The 21,531-nt window shown below is 62.5% G+C and overlaps 1 protein-coding gene across 9 annotated transcripts in view; it reads left to right on the forward strand.

Moving 5' to 3' along the window:
- EXD3 (exonuclease 3'-5' domain containing 3) overlaps positions 1-21,531 on the forward strand; it is a 75,651-nt gene that overhangs the window by 42,859 nt on the left and 11,261 nt on the right. For 4 of the 9 annotated variants that reach the window (XM_032306807.1, XM_032306811.1, XM_032306813.1 and 1 more), the window contains exons 11-20: positions 53-126; positions 231-269; positions 2,166-2,332; positions 2,576-2,699; positions 3,124-3,334; positions 3,951-4,113; positions 4,202-4,365; positions 4,734-5,006; positions 14,054-14,107; positions 14,333-14,464. In XM_032306807.1, the coding sequence (XP_032162698.1) occupies positions 53-126; positions 231-269; positions 2,166-2,332; positions 2,576-2,699; positions 3,124-3,334; positions 3,951-4,113; positions 4,202-4,365; positions 4,734-5,006; positions 14,054-14,107; positions 14,333-14,464 (1,401 nt within the window). Of the gene's footprint in view, positions 1-52; positions 127-230; positions 270-2,165; positions 2,333-2,575; positions 2,700-3,123; positions 3,335-3,428; positions 3,539-3,950; positions 4,114-4,201; positions 4,369-4,733; positions 5,007-6,120; positions 7,776-14,053; positions 14,108-14,332; positions 14,465-21,531 lie in introns of those variants that run through there. The other 5 variants (XM_032306812.1, XM_032306816.1, XM_032306810.1 and 2 more) reach the window with 4 other exon arrangements.

Here is a 21,531-nt window from a genome sequence, read left to right on the forward strand (position 1 = left end):
GGGCGTAGGGTGCAGCCCCTGTCCTGCCCTGAGCTCTGTGGTCTTTCCTCAGCTCTGTGTCCCCACACCGTCGCTCAGCAGCGCCTGGCAGCCCTGCGCCACCTGTGCCGTGAGCATTTCGTGGAGGTGCATGTGCCCTGCTTAGAGCCCACTCTGGGGCGGGGAGAAGGGGGGTGTGCTCCGGGTGGGACAGTGTCTCCGGCTTCTAGAATTGTCTCTCACTCTTGCAGGGCAGCTGGTCTCGGGAGAACTGGACTGAGCACGTGCTGGTGAGTCTGGAGGGCGCTGGTGACCTGCGTGAGGACCTGGCCCCTGAGAGCGTGCGTGCACACGTGCGGACTGGGCGTGGGACGCACACTTGACACGTGTGTGCCGCGGCCCAGACGTGCGGCCCAGACAGCTTTCCCATTGGCCACAGGCTGGGTCAGGTCCCCTGGTGTCCCTGGCGGGTTGGGTAGCAGATGGTGTAAAGAAAGGGCTTCTCCCTTCCCAGCATAGGTTCCTGGACAAGGATCCAGACACGGAGCCTCAGGGCTGCCCACCCCGCTCCGAAGCTCTGAGAGGCAGATCCCGACGGGTCAGCTTCGTGTGAGGGCCCCACCCGGGTGAGGCAGGGCCAGAGCGGCTAGGGGGCCTGGACCCTCCTTTAGCCCTCAGTGGACAGAGCCCCAGGCAGTGGAGAACACGAGGTTTGCTGGAGGCACCACAGTGTTGCCCAAGGGAATATTCTAGACCACCTTTGAGCATTGTCCTGGTCCAGGGCTCTGTGCCCCCTGAGCCCCAGCCCCGAGAAGGAGGCAGCTGCCTCTCAGGGGGCTGCGGGGGTATAGAGGAGGCTGGACTGCAAGGCCGCTCCTGGGAGTGGGGACTCCAGAGCCCACCAGGACGGCAGCCTGGACGGGACAGTCTAGAAGCTTCCGTCCTCAGGCATGAGCTGGAGGTGTGGCTCGTCGTGGACAGAGAGCTGTCCCCAGCCCTGGGTAAAGCCGTTCTGGAGGGCAGTGGGGGTGTGAGGGGTTCCAGGGGCAGCATGCGTGGCGCCAGGGGCCACTTGATGGGCAGGGGACCCCCCCCCAGGGAGAGTCTGGCATCGGGCGTCCAGCGGGGGGCAGCCCTGAGCCAGCCCTGGAGTGCTGGGTGTGTGGGGTGGGTGGTGAGTCACCGGAGAGGAACGTGGACCCCCAGGGAAGGCCCGGAAGGCTGGTCCCCCCTGGGTGCCAAGGCCGAGGCAGCCGGAAGGGCAGCGGACATCCTGAAGAATGCGGAGGGTTTCCGCATATTGTCCACGTGGGAACCCGCAGCCTTTGGGAAGCGGATGGCCTGAGGCTGCTGGGGCAACAGGGTCGTCTGGGAGGGGCCCGGCCTGTCAGCCAGCAGGGGCTCCTCGGGCCAGAGATCAGGAGGGAGAGAGGCTCGGCCTCCCAGTAGGACGGGGTCCTGTCCTCTCCCACCTGAGTTACAGCAGCCTCTGACCTTGTGGACCCAGGGGCTCAGCCAGGATGGAAACCCTCCTTCGGGGCCCTGGTGGTGCAGGTGGGCCCTGGGTGTCCCGGGACTGAGCTGACACAGGTGGGACACCCAGGGGCCGCCTGAGTCCCTCTGCTTCTGTGCTGGCCCCTGGTGTGGGAGATGCAGCCTGGTGAGGCCCCCATGTCCATTGCTACTCTGAGGGCTGCTTGCCCGTGTCCATTCTCTGGACAGGGGATTCAGGAGTGTCACACAGGCCCACCTTCCCCTGAGAATGTCGGCCAGCCCAGGGGCGGGGGCGAGGAGGCCCGAGGGCAGCCCCAGGCTCAGGAGCAGGCCCCACCACGCGAGGGCGGAGAGGAGCAGGGCCAGGCAACGTTCTAGAAGGATAGGGCTGGTCCCAGGTCTGGGGGCAGGACTGTGTCAGTTCAGGCCTAGAGAAGGACAGATGGGGACGAGGCCGTTGGGCTGGGCTGTGGACACGGGACGGCGAGCCTTCAACCCAGCCACGCTGGGGGCCCTCGCTCAACAGCGGGGTCGGCACAGAGCCACAGGCGTGGAGCTTCTGTGGCCTTCCTTCAGATCACAGCCCCCTGTTTTGGGACTTGTGAGGTCTGGCGGGGTGGGGGTGCCTGGGGGACTGTCCACTCCCCGTCAGGCAGAGCCAGGCTGCACAGCCCCTCCCGCGTGCCCCGCAGGCCCTGGTGGGACAGGACGAGCAGCTGCAGGACGAGGTGCGGCGGTGGCTGGCGTCTCCCGACAACCAGGCTGTGGCCGCCCAGTGCGCCCTGGACCTCTCGCTGCCTGAGGCGCAGCTGCCAGCCTCGGTGGCCACTGAGCTCCGCCGGCTCAAACTCCAGGGGCGGTAAGCACCCCAGGCTTGGCAGGCTGGTGAGGGGAGCAGGCGCTTGGACCCCCATCCCTTGGCAAGTGGCCCCGTGAGGCCCGTATGTCAACAGTTTGGGGAAGGACGCTGCCAGCCCCCGACGTGCCCCCAGAGCCCCCCCCACCCCCGCCTCTCCAAGGTCTGCCCTGGGCCAGCTGGGCCGGAAAGGGCTGGGCTGGGGAGGGGGGCGGGTGCAGGGACCCACAGCCATGCTGCTTGTAGGGCTGCTGAGGTGCGCTCCGAGAGCCGGAGGGATGGTTACTATCAGCTGCCCATCGCCAGCGGGGACATCCACTTCCTGGCCTCCTGGGAGGACCTCGCCAGGCACGAGGAGGAGCTCCTACAGGTGGGTGTCTGACTCCGGGGGCTCTGTCCACACGTGAACCACGAGGCCCTCCATCCCAGCCCCCTAAGCGCCCCTGTAGAGCCGGGCACCCATACCAGACCATCTGGGAGACCCCGGGCCTAAAGCGGCAGCACTGGGCCCCTGCCCACAGCCGTTTGGCTCTGGCCGCCCACTTGCGGCAGCTCCACACCTGTGCCACGGCTGGTCTGCACCCGAGGAGGCCAGAAGGGGTCCTTCGTCCCCTTCTGTGTGGCACAAGGGGCAGCCAAGGGCCAGGCCCAGCCCCACTCCCCAGGAGCCCACAGGGCGGTCAGGCCGCCCCAGCACTGCCTCCCTTCACCCTCACCCTCAGGGGGGCCGTACCCTCAGCCCCAGGCCTGTGGCCCCCGGGTGGGCCTCACCGGCTCATCCCAGCTCTCTACAGCCCGGCCAGGTGCTCGCTGTGGACCTGGAGTGGCGACCCTCGTTTGGCACAGGGGGCCGGCCGCAGGCGTCCGTCCTGCAGCTGGCCGTGCAGGGCCGTGTGTTCCTGCTGGACCTGCCTGTGTTCTCACGGCCAGTGGGAGGGCAGGTGTCCCAGGCCTTCTCCAGGCTGGTCTCCCAGATGCTCTCGGATCCCTCCATCACTAAGTTGGGTAAGCAAAGCTCCTGCCACCCCAGGGGAGGGTGCTGGCGCGAGGCCGGGGCCCCTTCCTTAGGTGCCCGTCCCACGGACCGCCCTCCCCGCAGGTTACGGGATGTCAGGGGACCTTCGGAGCCTGGGTGCTTCCTGCCCTGCCCTCGCTCACGTGGAGAAGCAGCTGCGGGGCAGTCTAGATCTGCTGCAGGTGCACAGACAGGTCAGTGGGGCGGGGGGCGGGGGCCCTTAGCACAGGCCCGTGTCTGCGGAGCACTCGGGCCTCAGAGCATCTTGCGGTCGCCCAGGTCACCAGGGCCGTCCCAGGAGTGGGTGTCACCACATGTCCCCACACTTTCCCCAGAACCAGCCCTGCTTTGGGCCCCTCTGAGTTATCAGCGCATTTTGGGGACTAAGCTGTTAGCCCCAGAGCTGACCTGCAGGCAGGTCACCGTGGTTCTGAGTCCCTGCGCCTGCCTGCCGGGGCGTCTGTGTCCTTCCTTCTGTGCGCGGTGGCTGTGGAGGCAGAGGGCCTTCCCCAGGCAGGGTCCCCGTGTGCGACAGTGATGGCACAAGTGGTGGCCATCCCTCCTCCAGGACAGGCCCCTCACCCCTGAGAGGCTCTGTCTTGGCAGATGCGGGTGGCAGACAAGCCGGCTCTAGGCAGAGGTGAGGCCAGGGGGCCGCGGGGCCTCAGCCTCCTGGTGCAGCAGGTTCTGGGCAAGCCCCTGGACAAGGCGCAGCAGCTCTCTAACTGGGACCGGCGGCCACTGAGCGAGGGGCAGCTGGTGTACGCAGGTGGGCACCCTCTCCTTTCCCGCACATGCCCCTGCCCCACAGCCCCGCGCCCCCCAGCTGGAGGCTGAGGCTGCCCCGTGACCCCCAGCTGCTGATGCCTACTGCCTGCTGGAGGTGTACCAGGCTCTGTGCAGAGAACCTGCCCGGTTCTGCCTGTCTGAGGACCTGGCCAGGAGCCTGAGGCCAGCGAACAGTGAGAGGCCAGAGGCCTGGGAGCTGCCCGGCCTGCAGGAGGCCTCAGCCTCGCCTTGGCCGGTGAGTGTGGCCCCTGAGGTCCCTTCCCTCGAGTTCTCAGGAAGACTCGCTGTCCTTAGAATGAGGTCCTTACAAGGGAGGAGGCCTGGGGTGGGGGCAGTCAGCTGCTTCCAAGAGGGCCTGGGTCCCTCCACCAGAGAGAAGTGGGGTCCCAGGCCAGTGTCCTGTAGGAAGAGGAGTCCCCGGCCCTCTCCTGATGCCAGGCCTGAGCTGCTCCCGCCGAGGTCCGGGGCAGTATCTGGCGTGCACCCCAAGCGCCTTGCCCCGCTGTGCTGTGCACAGATCCCCACCCCGCAGACCCGTGCGGAAGCCCCGGGGGCCGTGGCTGTGCATCACTGTGTTAGTCTGCTCTGCTCTCTCCTGCACCGAACACAGCGGCTCCCGGTTCTTCTCAGGGTCGGCCCTCAGAGCTCTCACCCCCGTCAAGACCAGGAAGGGGGTCAGGGGCCCGCGGGCTGAGCCAAGCCGTGTGGCGGGAGCCTGTGGCTGAGAAGCAGGACGCCGCCCCCGAGGTCCCCGTCAGGGCCTTCCGTGCTGTGTGCGACAGCATGCTCCATGGGCTGGCCCGGAGCCTGCGCTGCCTGGGGGCCGACGTGCTGACGCTGGGCGCCGGTGAGGACCACCGCAGGGCTGCAGAGGTGAGTGGGGCCTCGTGCCCACCCACCTGGGGCTCCGGGCCCTGCTGTCTCCCTGTCCTTTGGGAGCAGCAGCCGTGTTTGAAGTTTTTGGGGCAGAGGACGGGGCTCCCCTGGGTCCAGGGGCAGAGATGTCTGTGGCTGCCTGGCCCTGGGGTCTGCCGGTGGGAGCCCTCTCCGCTCCTTTGGGCAGGCCCCCACCGTCCGCCCCTTGTCCTGTGGCCCCTGGAGACACTGCACAGAAGGGGGCTGTGCTCGCAGCCACAGTGGGACCCTGCTTGGGGGGACACCAGCCCCCGGGGCCACAGAGAGAACCTGGCTGGGGGAGGTCTCAGAATTCTGGGGTTGGGATGTGGCGTGTGGGGGCAAAGCCATACACGGGTCCCCCAGCCGAGTGTTCCATCCACCGGCCTTCTGCCCAACCACAACCAGCCACAGCCGCTCTGAGGACGTTTTCTCGGCTGTGGTTGCGGTTCTGCCCGCGCTGGCGCTCGTTCTGGAACGCTGGCCTCGTTCATTCGCCGCCGCGCTTTCGGGGCTCACGGTCATTGTCGCGTGTGTTTGTGCTTCGTTCCGTTTTGGGGCCCCGTAGTGCTCCGTTCACAGTGGACCATGGCAGTGTCCCCGCCCTCCCCGCACGAGGGACAGTCACCTGGGCTGCTTCCAGCAGTGCTGCCGCGCGTGACACACAGGGCTGCCGCGTCATGGTTGTTGTTCGTATGTGGTTGCTTTTATGCATTTGCAAACGTGTTTCTAACAGAGGGTCCCTGGCTCAGCAGACAGCGGGCTGCTACGCCGAGACCACGGAGCCGTGGGCCTGGTCTGCCAGCAAAGGGGGCCGTGGCTCTCGCCTGTCTGCACAGGGCCCAGGTGCCCTGATGCCGCCAGCCCATGTGGGCGGGCACTTCCTGGCCAAAGCCAGGAAGGAGAGCATTGGGGACCTGCCCAGTGCTGGCCGCCCCCCCACCACCCCAACGCCCGCTGCCTGGTGCTGAGGCTGCCGGAGGGAGGGGCCAGAGCTGGGGGAGGACAGGCCCGGCCCGGCCAGCAGCGGACACTCACAACAGGGTGCCGGCTCTCCCCAGCTCTGGCCCCTCACGGGCTATCTCTCCCACAGGCCTGGTCCTGGTGTCTGAGGGAGGAGGTGGTTGTGCCGAGCTTAGCCCCGGCCACTGTCCTGGCACAGAACACCTGCTTCCAACCCCAGCTGAGTTGAGCCCGCGGGGGGCTGGGACCGAGGCGGCCAGCCTGGCTTCTTGGGGACTCCACGCCAGGCCTTTCGGGTCACGGAATTCCGGAGCCGGGGGTGGGGGAGGTGCCCTCCCATTCACCCCCAAGAGTTCACGGGGCTTCCAGCGAACCAGGGGCCGGGTTCGGCTTTCCTGCTCCTTACCCTGCTGTGTTGCCCCGTGACTTTCTACATCGACAAATGGGATTTAAAGACATTAATTTACTAAGCAGCTGACCTTAAAATAGATTATTTTAAATGACTCAGGTGGGCCCAGTGTGGTCACATGAGCCTTTGGAGCAGAAACAGAAGTCGGAGTCAGGCCTGGGTAGGTGCCAGTGTGCCCGAGGCCCCACATCAGGCAGGGAACTGGATCCTGCCGGCCCTCGGGAGCCCAGAAGTGGATTCTCCCCAGAGTGTGGCTGCCGGCAGCCAGATTTTGGTGTGAGCCCTACGCCGGGAGCCAGCGGGACCGGCAGGACCAGCCGGCCGCAGAGCGGCACCGAGGGTTAGCAGCGGCTGCACATGCCGAGGAGCTTGGAAATCAATAGTGGCTGCAGGCTTGGGGGGCTGGGGTCTCCCCGAGAGAAGTCTGGCCGGCCTTGGGGGACTGCAAGTGGAAGGCACGGAAGGTGTGAGACAGGCAGGGTCTGGAACGTGCTGCCAACGCACACGGGACTAAAAACACACGGACCTCCCCGTTCCTGGGGCCTGGGAGGTGGTACTAGTGGGTGGTCATACTTGGTGCCACATACCAGGGAGGTGTGAGCCAGACCTGGGCCGTGGGCTGGCGTCAGCCGTAGCTTCCAAAATCCCTTTAACTTGGTGCAAGTAGGCCTTTTGATCCAAGCTTTTAAGGAATTCTGGTTTTCAGTACATGTCTCCAGAGTGGGAGACGTCACACCGCTCGTCAGCGGGTGTAGACACTCTGGGCAGTGGCACTGTGTCCCTCACTTGCCGGGCAGGCTGCCCACAACGGAGGAGGCCTCCACACCCGGGGCCTCGAGTGGGAGAGGACAGGGGTCAGCTGGGGAAGGTCTTGTCAGGCGATGCGGGAAGTCTGTCTGGTGCACGGCGAGAGATGCCGAAACCAAGTGCTTGATTCCAGAAGCATGGCCTGCGGGGGGCTGGGTCTGGCCACACAGAGGACAGAGAATGAGTTTACGGAAGGCTAGCGGGGGTCTTGCTGGTCTCCACCAAGCCTGAGCCCGCAGTCCCTCTGTGGAAGCCAGAATGCACAGAGGAAGTCTGTGTCCGTAGCAACCCCACAGCTTGTGACCTGCCCCTGACAGGCAGCGGACTTCAGGTGCACCTGGCCAGGTCCCCACTTACACCCCGACGGCTGCTCCTTCCTGGGGTGACCCTCGTGGACCCGCTGGGGCCAGAAGTGGTTCCCGAGGACGGTCTTCAGGATGTGGTCTCTGCATGAAGTCTGGGACCTCTGGCTTGGTCCTCGAGTCCAGTGAGGTGGGAGAGCACTGTGTCCCATGGGAGTGGTGTCCCCAGTAGTCTGTGGCCCGCCCGTGGATGCCCGTGGCCGAGAGCACTGTGTCCCATGGGAGTGGTGTCCCCAGTAGTCTGTGGCCCGCCCGTGGATGCCCGTGGCCGAGAGCACTGTGTCCCATGGGAGTGGTGTCCCCAGTAGTCTGTGGCCCGCCCGTGGATGCCCGTGGCTGAGAGCACTGTGTCCCATGGGAGTGGTGTCCCCAGTAGTCTGTGGCCCGCCTGTGGATGCCCGTGGCCGAGTGCTGTAGCAGGAGAGATTCGGGTGAACATGCGTCTGCCACCTCCGGACATTCTCGTCCAAGTGAGGAGGATGTGGGCTCGGCGGCTGCTCTGACTGTGCCGGGCAAAGTGGCGGAGGAGGAATGGGCGTGGGTGCCGCGCTTCCTGCTCACGGTCGCATGGGGACTGAGAGCTTCTGTCTCTGCCCCAAGAGCGAGCCCCGGGCCATCCCGCTGCGGGCAGCGGAGTGACAGCGTGAGTCCCCTTTGCCACGGGGCCCACCACCCGTCTCTTTGCCACGTTCACCAGCTGCCGGGCCTCCAGTTCCGTGTGGGGCTTTGTAAGAAAATCGCCGAGCCCGACGCGGTCCTTAGCCCGGCCTGCCCACGAGGCGGGTCCCCGGCCCGAGGCAGTGGCTCCCGCGCACGGAGTGTCTGTCTGGGAGTCGGCGTCCGGGTGCCTGCGGGAGTGCCTGCGTGCCCAGCGCCGGGTCAGGCCTCTGGCGCTCCGTGTCCGCGGCTGTCCCCGGAGGTGGCACTCCCTGGGGTGGGGCCGTGTAGGGGTGGAGAGGGACGGCAGCACCACCCCGGGGGCCCCTTGTGCCTCTCGTCCGCACGCTGATGGTGCCCCGTGAGCGTGACTCCACGCTGAGTCCTCCTGGGGACCCTCAGCACGCCTCCCCGAGTCTTGCCTGGGGCCTCTGGCTTTCCTCTTCGTCTTGGCCGCCGGCGGGGTGAGCCTGTGGCCCATCCCATAGGAGCGGCCAGGCCGTGAGGCTTCGCTCGGAGCCGCGTTGACCAGGAATCCGGGGGGAGAAGGCGGCGGGTTCACAATACCCCGCCTTCCGCCCTCGAGCACGGGTCTCCGTCCTCTCCCGTGGGCTTCAGACATAGCTCGCGACCTCCTCCACGAGCGCCTGTGCCTCGTTGGTCAGAGCTGCCCCAGGAATTGGCCTAAGGGCTGGTGTCCCACCCAGAAACCTGATGAAAGTGTCCTCGGTCCTGCCCAGGCGGCGGCCAGCTCCTCGGGGACGCACCACCCACAAACAGTGACACTTTTCTTCCTCCGTTTCCAGACCTTCCGGTTTCTGGGTCTTCCCTGTTCCCGTCATGCTCACTCGGACGTCGGCTCCAGGACAGTGGCACCCAGGAGCAGAAGGGGGGCCGCCCTCACTCCGCTTCTTGGGCCCACGTAGGGTGGCAGCTGCAGACCCAGGCCAGCCAAGGGTGCCCTCCCGCTGCCGGCCCCACAGCCACTCAGATAACCACAGAGGCCTGTTCCCTTTCCTGTGACACTGTGACCGCCGGCATCCTTCATTCCGGCCGGACCTTGCCCGTCCAGGTTGAACCCATCTCGGCCCGACCTGTGACCCTTTTCTGACACCCCTGGCTGTGGTTTCAAGTTCTTTTTTTTTTTTTTTAAGATTTTATTTATTTATTGGACAGACAGAGATCACGAGCAGGCAGAGAGGCAGAGAGAGAGGAGGAAGCAGGCTCCCCGCTGAGCAGAGAGCCCGATGTGGGGCTCGATCCCAGGACCCTGAGATCATGACCTGAGCTGAAGGCAGAGGCTTCACCCACTGAGCCCCCCAGGCGCCACGTCCGTATCTTCTTGAGTCACTCTGGCAATTTCTGCCTTTTTCTGGAGCGCGTCCATCCCGCCCCACGTCCCAGATGCGTAGGGATGGTGCTGCTGCTCGTGGGGGCCCCGCCGCGTCCGCGCTCGCCCCGGTGCACGCTTGTGCCGCCTCTTCCGTGGCCGGCGGGTTGGTCAGCCCGGGACGCGCGTCCGCGTGACCGGGGTCTGGTCCGGGTCCTGTTGGGGTGTGTCTTCTGCCTCACCGAGGTCTGTTCTCAACGTCCCGTCACCTTCCTTCCGCTGTCCCGGGGTTGTTTCCCAGCCGAGTACTTACCTCCTTCATTCTTAGCCTCTTACTTCTATGAGAGAAACATTCAAGATCATAAATTTTTTTCTTGAAATGCTGGTTTCCCTGCTTTCTGTCAGTTTCGATGTGTAGGACTTGCGTTAGTTCGTGCTTCTAATGACCATTGGGCACCCGTGATAATTACTTCTTCAGCGCATAGAGGACTGGCTTCCAGTGTCAGAGAGCTTAGGATGTTGGAGCTTTTAGATACTTTTTAAAAGTAAAGTTTCTAGCCTAACTATGGGGTGGTCAAGGGCAGAGTCTGTATACCGTCCGCTCAGGCATTTGTGGGGACTTGCCTTGTAGCGGAGCAGATGGCCCCGTAGTGTTCCGCGTGGCTTTGAGAGGAGAGAGATTCTCCTGCTCGTGTCTGTCTCTCAGACACACTCTCCCTCTCAACAGGTCAAGTTAATTAATGTGCTTCTCAAATCATCTGTATCTTGTTTGATTATTTTTCTGCTTAATTCTCTGTGCCGAAGTTCCCTAGGATGGTGGGTTTGTCTTACAGTTGTGTCAGAATTTGCTTTATATGTTTTTAAAATGTGTTATTACGTGCGTATGCGTATATATTTTAGAATTATTATATCTTCCCGTTGAGTGAAATATTTTATAATTATGAGGTAAACCTCTTTGACTCTAATAATGCTTTTTGCTTTGCCGTCTGTCCTCACCACGCGGGCCCCGTTTCTCCAGCATTCTTCGGTCCGTGTTTGCATAACATTCCTCACGTTTTCACTTTGAATCTTCCTTTATGCTTGTATATTAGATGTATTTCTTATAAACTGCTTCTAGCTGAATGTAAGAAAAAGTCTAGTCTGACAGGATTTGCTTTTCAAATTATTGGTTTAGTCTGTTTACCCTCAGCATAGCTGCTGACGTGCTCTGGGTCCAGTTGGACTTCCCCTGACTTGTGCTTTCTGCTGGTTTTACATCTTCTGCTATTTTTTCCCTTTGTTTCTTACTATTCTTTTAGTTTCTTTATCCTTTTTACTTTTTATCCTATTAACTTGGAAGTTATAAGTTCTGTTTCCATTCTTTTAGAGACTGTCCTAGAAATCTTACCATTGTCGGAAGTTAAAGTTAGGGCAGGAGCTCAGAACAAGTCAGCTTTCTTGTTCCTTCCCAACTTACTTACTAGCACTTTCTAGTGTTTTAACACAATGTTGTTTTTCTTAATTCTACAAATTAGACATTATCATGTTCGTTTTACGTATTGGATGGTTTTGGAGTTTATGTTGTGTAGATGTGCATCGCGCAGTAGACTTGCTCTACGGAAAAACAGGCTCCTTCTTGCTGAAGGAACGTCTTTTGCTACGCCCTTTCATTGGGGCTGTTTCCCCTGAAAAATCCCTCTGTCTTTTCTCTTCTGAAAGAGAGCGTTGCTGGGCTTGTCACTGTAGTTTGACAGAACTCTGAAAATAACACGTCGTTTCCCGGCGCCCACCGTTGCTGCCAGGACGCCGGCCGCCAGTCCCTCGTCGGTTCTGTGGGACTGTCGTGTTTTCGCTCGACCGTCGCTCTGTTGGTTCCTTCCTCGCCTTTACTTCGGCTCCGTGTGTCTACCGGGTTTTCATTCATCCCTAGATGTGTGTTTGTCGTCACTGCAAGGGAACCACTTGATTGCTCCTTTTCTTACTTTAGTAGTAAAAGATACGAAACGTATCATTTTAGCCATATTTGAGTGCAGTTCAGTAGGGCCGGGGGCACTCACAGTGTTGTGTGCTCACTGTCTAGCTCCGGACATTTTTCATCATCCGAAACAAAGGCTTCGTTCTATTAAACCATCTCTACCCGCCTCCTCCCAGCCCCCGGCACCCACCGCCCGACTTTCGAGCTCTATGAGTCTGGCCTCTCCGGTGCCTCCTGTACACGGAATCGCTTGTTGTTTGTCTTTTTGTGTCTAGGCACTTGGCTCAGTGTGATGGCTTCAGAGTTCATCTGCGCTGTGGCGTGTGTCAGAATTTCCTTCATTTTTTTTTTAAAGATTTTATTTATTTATTTGTCAGAGAGAGAGAGAGCGAGCACAGGCAGGCAGAGGCAGAGGGAGAAGCAGGCTCCCCGCAGAGCAAGGAGCCCGATGTGGGACTCGATCCCAGGACCCTGGGATCATGACCTGAGCTGAGGGCAGCTGCTTAACCCACTGAGCCACCCAGGCGTCCCAGAATTTCCTTCATTTTTAAAGCTGAATAAATTCCAGGGTGTGTGTGTGTGTGTGTGTGTGTGTGCACGCGCGCGCGTGCGTTTGGGGGCGGGGCTTCGCCCATTCGTCTGTTGATGACCACCTGGAACACTGGGTTCCTTTCCGCTGTTGACTGTTGGGAGTAATGCCCCCGTCCCCCGCGGTACACGCGTTTCTGTCCGAGGTTCTGCTCTCGGTTCTTTTGGCTAAATGCCTACAAGTGCAATCGCCAGATCATCTGGTAATTCTATGTTCAACTCTTTGAGAAACTGCCACTGTTTTCCAAGGTAAATATACCATTTTATCACAGCCGTTAGTGCATGAGGGCTCCATTTCTCTGTATCCTTACCAATCTCTCTCTCTTTTTTTTTTGAAGATTTTATTTATTTATTTGACAGAGAGACACAGTAAGAGATGGAACACAAGCAGGGGGAGGGGGAGAGGGAAAAGCAGGCTTCCTGCTGAACAGGGAGCCCGATGCGGGGCTCGATCCCAAGACCCGGGAATCATGACCTGAGCCAAAGGCAGGCGCTGCCTAACGACTGAGCCACCCAGGCGCCCCCCAACACTTATTTTCCTTAAAAAAAGAAAAGCCATCCTGACGGGTGTGCGTATGTATCTCACTGTGGTGGGATTTGCATGTCTCTAATGATGAGTGGCGTTGAACGGCCTCTCCTGGGCTTGTCGGCCATCTGTACGTCTTCTTCAGAGAAACGTCCGCGTAAGCCTCTCGCCGACATTTCACTGGGTTATTTGCTCGGTTGGTGTTGGGTTGTGAGAGTTCTTTATGTGTTCTGGTATTAATCCCTGAGCGATACATGACTGCAGGTATTCTCACTCACTCTGTGGGCTGTCTTCTCACTGCTTCGGTGGTGCTCTCTGAGGTACAGGAGTTCTTTTATTTCCATGGAGCCCAACTTCTCTATTTTTAGTTTTGTTGTCTGTGTTTTGGGTGCCGTGTCCAAGAAGTCACCGCCGGACCCAACACTGACATTTCCCCCTCGTTTTAAGATTTTCGTAGTTCGGCTCTTGCAGTTGTGAGTGGGCTCTCGCATTCTCCGGAGGTGACCAGTGGTCGTTTAGAAATGAGGGGACGCACCGATGGAGCCGTGTTGGGCGCTTCCGTGCGCGGCTGCTGTCGCCACATCCGAGCTCCTCCGCCCCTGCAGCCCGCGACAGCTGTCATTGCGTCCCGAGCCCCTTTGCTAGGACACTTGTGGGCTCTGATAACGTCTTTGTTTTCTGACACGATGAGACGTTCCAGCTTCGTTGGGTGCATTTTCTGCCTCAGACCCGGAATCAGCTGTTTCTCAAATAAGTGCTGACCCCTCCTCCCTACTTGGAAGCCAGTCTGGACACAGGCTGCTCCTGGCTCCAGGGTGGGTTCTTACCTCTAGGCCCATGCGGTCGCGGAGTGACGAAGTCCTTTCTTACACATGTAAGAAATTCACAGGGAAGCTTCCATTCGGGCCTGAAGCCCATTTCCTTAGTGTGAACTCACACCCCCCTCACACCCCGTCTTCCACCCGGCACCGGCATAATGCGTCTGTTTTTGTCACAGCTCCCACGTGCCCGCTTCCGAGGGACGCCGCCAGCACTGTGGCCACCAGAAGTGCCGCCGCAGGGTTTGCTTCCTCGGTCTGTGCTGGGCACCTGGACGCGCGCAGACACCGCGCTGGGCTTTCGAGTCCCTTGGGATCCTCCCCTCTGTGCTGCTCATTGTTTCATCTTTGGATCTTCAGAGATGGCTTTTTAAATTGTAATTTTGTTTGCAATTATGCAAAATGTTTGTAGGATTCTAAGACCAAATCTCTCCAACAAGGCAATGCCCCAGGACTCAGGCTGTGGGGCCTGCTGTTTGCTCGGGTCCCAGACGGGGGCAGCTCTGGGGGACGGGCGGGAGGTGCCTAGGGAGGACGGGGCCGCGGGGACAGAAGCAGCCCTAGTTGCCAGCACCAGTGCGCCCCTCACCTGTCCATCTGCCTCCTGCACAGGTTGCCAGGCAGGAGGGAAGGATCATCTTGACCTCAGGGCTGCCGTACCACAAGGTGAGGGCCCCGAGAACAGCTCCCACCTGAGCCTCCTCTTTCCAAGGGAGCCTCAGCCTGGCCCTTGGGCCACCCCCACTTGGGGTCTTTCGTGGGGCAGATGGTTGCGGGGGCTGACCCGGCACTGTGGTCCCACCCTGGGTGGGCTAAGGGGAGGCTCTTGGCCCCTGAGCTGGGGGAGGGGAGGTTCTGGGCCTGCAGCCCAACCGCCCCACTTGCATGCAGCTCCGGGCCCAGGTCGGGGCTGGGCGCTGCATGTCCGTGGACTGCTCCCTCAAGGCCCGGCAGCAGGCAAAGGCCGTGCTCAAGCATTTCAACGTGCGCGTCACCCCTGCCGACATCTTCAGCCGCTGCCAGGTGAGTCCGGTGCGTCCCCGGCCTGCCTTGGGCTGGTGTGTGAGCCCTGGGCTGTCGGGGAGCCGCTTCCGTGACGGGCAGGACCCAGCATGTCTCTGGCCGGCCGCAGAGACCACATGCTTTGGGGTTTGTGTTCTTGCCGGCAGCAGCCACCCGGACCCCACGTTTCTTCCTCTTCCTCTCACCCCCACTGAGGCCAGGAGGTGGCAGAGCTCTGGGGCTGGCACTGCCAAGGGCACAGCTCACGTGGAGCGCCTGTTCCATCCCGGCATTTCCTCCCGTGTCCAGGGCTGGCCTCTCACCAGGCTTCTGGGTGAAGGAAAAGGAGCCCATGGACGTTGCGTCTGGCTGGGGGCGGGGTTCCCATGTTCAGAGGGCAATGTCCACAGCCACAGGTGGCCACTGGGTCTGTCTCAACATCTGGAAAGTTCTGGGTGAAGAAATCGCCAGGTCAGGGCAGCCATGTCCAGGGTTAAGTTTGGGGTCTGGGGCCTGGGTACCGTCTGCTGATTGGGCCAGGGAGGGGGCGCCTGGGAGCTCTGCCCTCTGGTAGCCCCCCCGATGCCCTCCGGCTGAGTGGGAGGTGATGCAGGCTGGGGCCTCCGTGGGCTACAGCGGACAGAGGGCCTTGGGGTCAGTCCTAGCACGCTCCTGTGGCTCCCAGTGCAGTGCTGGCTAGTCCCAGGATATTTGGGGGGCAGGAGCCATGACAGAAGGCCATCCTCCCCAAGCCAGGTGGCTCGGCGCATGCCGGGCCTCCCATCCGTGGTGCAGGAGAGGCACGGCCTCCAGCGGGCCCGTGGCACCTGAACCCCTGGGGCTGAGTCAGGAGATGTGCAGCCCCTGCGGTGCCTGTGTGCGCCCCAGGACAGGCATGCAGCGCAGTGGGAGGGAGGGAGAGGGCCCCGGAGCCAGGCCTCAGGAGCAGTCTGTGCAGATCCCCTGGCCCCCAGCCCGCCCGCGCGGACAGCGGACAGCGGCTGACCCAGCGGCGGGAAGTGCGCCGTGGGGCCTTTTCCTTCAGTGAGCTCTAGGAGGACAGGAACCTTGTCTGCTGCCTCTCTTTGTCTGTGCTCAAGCCGACAAGTGTTGTAAAGACCCCAGGACGTCCGGGACGCCTGGGAGGCATTTTAATGAGCTTTTCAGAGCCTCTGCTGCTAAGTTTTCTTGAGAAAACAGGAAGTTGGGTAGTTGGGAGGAAACCCCCACTGGCGCCCCGGGAAGCCTCATGCTGGGGAGCAGCCTGACCTCCTTCGGGCCTGTGAGGGCATCAGGCCACCACCCTCCTGCACAGGGAAGAGCGTCCCCGGCCTCGTGGCCCCGTCTGTCCTGTGCGTGCTGTGCCTCCTGGCCCCAGAGTCGGCAGCCCGCAGGCTGAGGTCCCCCCTGCCCCGCCAGCCAGGAGGGGCGGGCTGCAGGCTGCTTGAGAATGTCTGGGGGGCTGCCTGCTGTCCGCTTAAAGGCCAGGGCACAGAGCCGCACCACCGTGATAGGGGACCAGCCAGCACCCAGGCCAGAGAGGGAGCACTCAGCCACCCCAGGACAGAGAGCACCTGTGGGGGTGGGGCGTACGGAGGTGCTGGGGTCTGTTCTGGCTGTAGCGGGTGGGACACATTCGGGGGCCCTGACGATCGGGTACGGAGGTGGGAGCACCCGCTGGGTCTAGAGCACCCGCTGGCGCCAGAGCAGAGGAGCGGGACCAGATTCAGGATGCGGCATGAGGCTGTGCTGGGCCCCTAACCAGTGGGTCTGGGCTCCTTGGGGTCTGGTCTGGAGTCAGATGCACCGGGCTGGGGAGGGGCGTGGGGAAGGGGAAGCCTCAGCCCCCAGCTCCCTGCTCCTCTGGGGGCTCTGCCCAGCAGTGTCCCCACGAGGCCAGCCAGTTAGGACGGAGACAGCGTCCACAACCTGCGACCATGCAGCTGCGCTGGCCCAGATGCAGAAGGCAGCCTCCCTAGTACCAAAAGGCACACGGGGCTGGAGGAGTGCGGTGGGGTCCCAGGCGGAGACCTGTATGTGTGGCCACAGGCAGGGGCTGGCCACCGCGTGGGCAGCCAGCAGGAGCGCAGGTAGGAGGCTGTGTGTTGGCACCTGCTGGCCTCTGTCAAGAAAAGGCCCGGGAATGCCTGGATGGCTCAGTAGTTAAGTGTCTGCCTTCGGCTCAGGTCATGATCTCAGGGTCCTGGGATCGAGCCCCATGTCGGGCTCTGCTCAGCAGGGAGCCTGCTTCCCCCCACCCCACCCGCCTGCCTCTTTGTCTGCTTGTGATCTCTCTCTGTCAAATAAATAAATAAAATCTTTAAAAAAAAAAAAAAAAGAAAGAAAAAGAAAGGGCCCTGGGAACCTTCCGGTCCTGGGGTGGCCCGTGGCCTCCATCAGAGCTCAGTTCTACAAGAAAGTGCTCTGGCTGGGCCCCAGGGCAGGACCCTCCCTGGGCCCATGAGTGTGCATAAGGACCCGAAACGCCAGCATTACTGGGCCCGGTGGGCAGAGAAGGGGTCTCTGAGAATCCAGAGTTTCTAAATTTGGACCCAGCCGTAGTCACCAGGGAGGCGACTGGGAAGGGTAGGAGGGCTGAGCTCACTCAGGGTGGGCGAGCTGGTAGAATTAGAGCCTGTTCTCAGGCCAGACACCCAGGTGTGCGGGCCAGGGCTGTGTGAGCCCCAGGTCCAGGCAGGCTCCGGCCACTTTCCCTCCGACGTGCTCCCAGAGCCCCTCCACCATGGCATTCCCAGCTGAACCCAAGGAACTCGCCCTGAGCAACAACCAGGAACGGCCAGCCTCCCCCACTCCCAGCCCCGTGTTGGGGCGGAGGGATGCCATTCTCAGTGCCGGGCAGGGTGGACCAGTAGCGAACCCCAAGAGGCACAAAAGAGGTGCCCCACGGACACTCCATGGGGATAACCTGAGGGTCAAGACAGTGACGAGCTTGGCTCCGTGGGCTCCATGTCGTTCTGTGGGGCTCCGTGTCCTTCTGTGGGGTTCTGTGGGGCTCCATGGGGCTCCATGTGGTTCTGTGAAGCTCCGTGTCATTCCATGGGGTTCTGTATGTTTCTGTGGGGCTCCATTTCATTCCGTGTCATTCTGCGGGGCTCCACAGGGCTCTGTGTCATTCCACGGGGTTTCGTGGGGGCTCCATGTCATCCTGTGGTGTTCCACGGGGCTCCGTGGGGCTATTGGCTTGCAAGCCCATCGAGGCATCTGAAGGTGCTGTCCACTGACCAGCAAAGAGCACCGCATTCAGGACTGATCCCGGGAGGGCCTCTGTGCTTGGCCTTCAGGGCCCTGTCCCATGCTCCGGCGGACCTAAGCCCCAACGGGTGGCTCACAGCCTCTGCCGCCCCTGGCCCGGCTGGAGCGGGCTGCCTCCCCGGAGACCTCCCACTGCCAGGCTGACTTTCCATTTTCCTTCCCTTCTTCATGCTATTTTAGTGCCATTCCCAGAGGGAAAACCCGCTTGACACACAGCATTCCCAGAGCATGCCTGGCCACTCTGTGGGCTGGTGCAGGGGGATACAGGATAGATGTGCAGAGGGAGAAGGCCCAGGCCAGGGTTGGCCAGGTGCCTGGCCAGGGGTCTGTGGCCACGCCTCACCCTCGCACCCCTGACCCCAGGCTGCGTGGACATTCCACGTGGCATGTGCTCCGGGCCCCACGGTCTGCCTTCTGGGGCGTCTGCCTGTGAGGACAGTGTGCCAGGGCCAGAGCCAGGTGGCAGAGGCCCAAAGTGGACAGGGAGATGGCCCACCTGCCCACACCAGGGATTTGAGGGGTCTCACAGGGGGCAGGATGGTGACCCCTGAAGCTGGCGACCTGGGCCTGGGATTGTCCATCAGGAACATCCGCCAAAAGGACATTCCCAGTGCTGTCCACCATGGGAAAATATTTTATCAAAGAAATATGAGTTTTAAAAAAAAAAAGCCTAAGTACGAACCCCTGACATGGCATAATGTCTATTTTTACTGTCCCTCTGGTCCCCCTCCACTGTGGTGGGGAGCAGGCCGTGGCCCCGTGTGGAAGTGGGGGAGGGTCCTGGGAGTCAGTGACGTTGGCCTCCGGAAGTGGGCACCCAGGAGGGGAGGCCTCTGCGGACGGTGACCCTGCCTTGGGGAGCTCTTGGGTGGTGCTGGCTACCGGATCCCCAGGAGGGAGATGGGCCAGAGAGGAGCCCACAGTTGGGGGAGGCCGGGCCTTGGGCTGCAGCCTCACAGGCACCCAGGAGGCAAGAGGGCTGGTCAGGGACCCTGGGACAGAGGTGGACAGCAGCCCAGACTGACCCATGACAGGGGAGGGATGCAAGCAGAGGGCTCCCAGGGCCCGGAGGGGTGAGCAGGACTCCAGGGCGGCCACCCCCAGCACCCACGCCTGGAACCCAGGGCCCAGAGGGGTGAGCAGGACTCCAGGGCGGCCACCCCCCAGCACCCACGCCTGGAACCCAGGGCCCGGAGGGGTGAGCAGGACTCCAGGGCGGCCACCCCCCAGCACCCACGCCTGGAACCCAGGGCCAACCGCAGCACCTGTGCCTGGGCCTGTCCCTGGGCCTGCAGACCCTCCCTCTGTCCTGATGACCAACTCCAGACCAGGGACCGACAGGAAGAGGGGCCACAGCCACTGACCCCGCCCCTCCCCAGCTTTTGTGCTCTGTGGCCCCCAGCCCCGTTCCCACACTCGGTGCCCTCAGGGTCACACAGGCACAAAGGCTGGGGAGGGGTGGCCACCACTTTCTGCAGGGAGAGACCCCGGCCCGCTGGCTCTGAGGCTGCCCGAGGAACGGCCGCGGGGACTCGGCAGGAGGACGGGTGGGACCAGCTGGCGTCCGGCTGCCGCGCTGCCGCGGGACATCAAGGACAGTGGGACCCACCGGCGGGTTTTGGCAGGGACTGAGGCCAGCGTGCCCCAGACTCAGGAGTTAGCCAGGATGATGGTCAGCAAGCCCAGCGCGGTTCCCAGGGGAGGCTGGCTCCCAGCTCTCCCCACAGCTGGTGGGGCCACCCCTCTGGCCTCCCTCCCCTCCAGAGAAGCCATGGGTCTCAGCCAGAGCCCCAGCCTCTGTTCCCACCAGATGGCCCTGGGGCATTAAGAACTTGGACCCCATTACTGCCCTTGGTCTGACCCCGGCCACTTCCAGAAGATCCTGGGCCTGCCTGACAGCCACACCTGCACCGCTGACACTGAAGCTCCCAGTCCATCTGGCGGCCGGCTTCATGTGACACCCTCACCCACAAGGGGCGCCTGGGTCGTGTGTCCTCACCAGGCCCTCTGCCCCTGCCCGCCCCTCGCTAGGCCATGTTGTCCCTTGGAGTGGCCTGGGCTGGGAGGAGGTCTCAGGGCTGGTTCCACGCCTGTGGCCTTGAGACCCGCTGCAGCTGCTCGGGGCGGGCACCTGGGGAGGCTGGGACGAGAGTCCACAGCCCGGCCTCAGCCAGGTGCCCGGCCAGCACCTCGCTCCCTCCTCCTCCGTCTGCCCGTGTGGCCGGCGCCCCAGGACCCAGCGGACAGGGATTCTGTGGTCCTGACGGCCCTTCCCCCCGGCAGTGTGGGGTCCCCTCTGGACAGGGCTTCACTGGCTGCACCGCTGAGTGTTGACACATGTCCTGTCCACTTTCAGAAGGGGTTGACAGGCTTCAAGTTGGAGTTCAGAGGGCGCGATGCACCGCGGGTGGGACGAGCCCCCGCGCCAACAGTGCTCCCAGCTGCGCGGCGGGTGGGAGGGGCAGGAGCGCAGGTACGCGGACATTCGGGGCGGGTGGGGGGTGGGTGGCCCGGATAGTCACAACCATGGCCCCCGTCAGGCCACTGGAGGTGTGGGCGAAGGGCAGCAGGAAGGCTCCCCAAGCATGCGCTGACCGCCTCGGGCAGAACGGTGCAGGCCTGGCCACGCGGGGCCAGGGTGTCATCTGGGCTGGTCAGCTGAGGTCAGGGGGGAAGAGGCCGGGCAAGGCCGAGAGGGCCCTGTGGGCACCCTCAGTGTCACCCTGTTGGGTGACTGTCCCAGACTCCTCCAACAGGAAGACAAGGCCTGGCGCCCAAAACATAAAGTCTGGAGGTGCGGCCGTGTCTCTGGGGACCGAGGCCCTTCCCCTCTCTGCTCTGTGCCTCCGAGGGCTGCTGTCACGGTCCTACTGCCCGAGCCCCGGTGCTATCCAGAACCCTGAGGCAGCCAGGGGCAAAGCCAGCCCCAACCCGGCCATTCACCAGCCTCTGAAGAGACAGGGGAAGCCGGACCCCCTGGTGCCTTCCATGGGGCGAGGAGCCCTGCATGCAGCGAGGCCTCCCGGTTGGCAGGAGGAAGGTCCCCCCGCACAATCTGGGGGACCTCGAGGCTTAGGGAGAGAGCAGCACGGGCCCCCCCCCCAGCCAGGGTGGGGGTTAGTGGCAGGTTGAGACACATGCCCTGATGTCAGCACACCGCAGCCTGAGGCTAAATCATGACATTCAAATGTCAGCGTCCATAAATAGTTTTCTTGGCCACAGCCCGCCTGTGTTCCCACATTGCCCACGGCTGCCTTCTTGGGCACCCACGGGCCCTTGCAGGGGAATGACCCAAGCCATGGGCCCCGGCTGGCATCTGATGGGGGGAGGTGGGCGCTCGTCTTCATTTTGAGCAATTGCCAGCCCCAAGCAGAAATGGGGCCCCGGAACCAGGGGCAGCCAGCGCCTTGGTGGGCCGCCGTGGGGCCTGGATGAGGACAGCAGGCCTGGTTTCCACAGACCAACTGTCCACTCAACCCAGGATATGGCAAGACAGGCCTGGCTGGCCTCAGGGCTGCAGATAGAGGAGGCCGTGGGCGGCCGTGGATTGGGTCTGGAGGGGGCGGTGTCCGCCAGGCAGTGACTGCTCCTTCCGTGTCCTGATGAGTCAGGGACCAGCGGATGGCCGGCCGGGGCTGCGGGGCATATCCCCTGCCGGGGCTGGGGAGTGGGCTCTGTTCCCCTCCCCCTCACCGCCGGGTAGCCCGTTCACTGCCTACCTGCTGAGGTGGGGCCTCTGTGCATGGAGGACATTCATGACAAACACAGACCCCAGAGGTGTCTGAGGGGAGATGGGCATCAGAGAGCATGAGACG

This window comes from Mustela erminea, chromosome 12, assembly GCF_009829155.1.
Source record: "Mustela erminea isolate mMusErm1 chromosome 12, mMusErm1.Pri, whole genome shotgun sequence".
Classification (NCBI taxonomy): domain Eukaryota; kingdom Metazoa; phylum Chordata; class Mammalia; order Carnivora; family Mustelidae; genus Mustela; species Mustela erminea.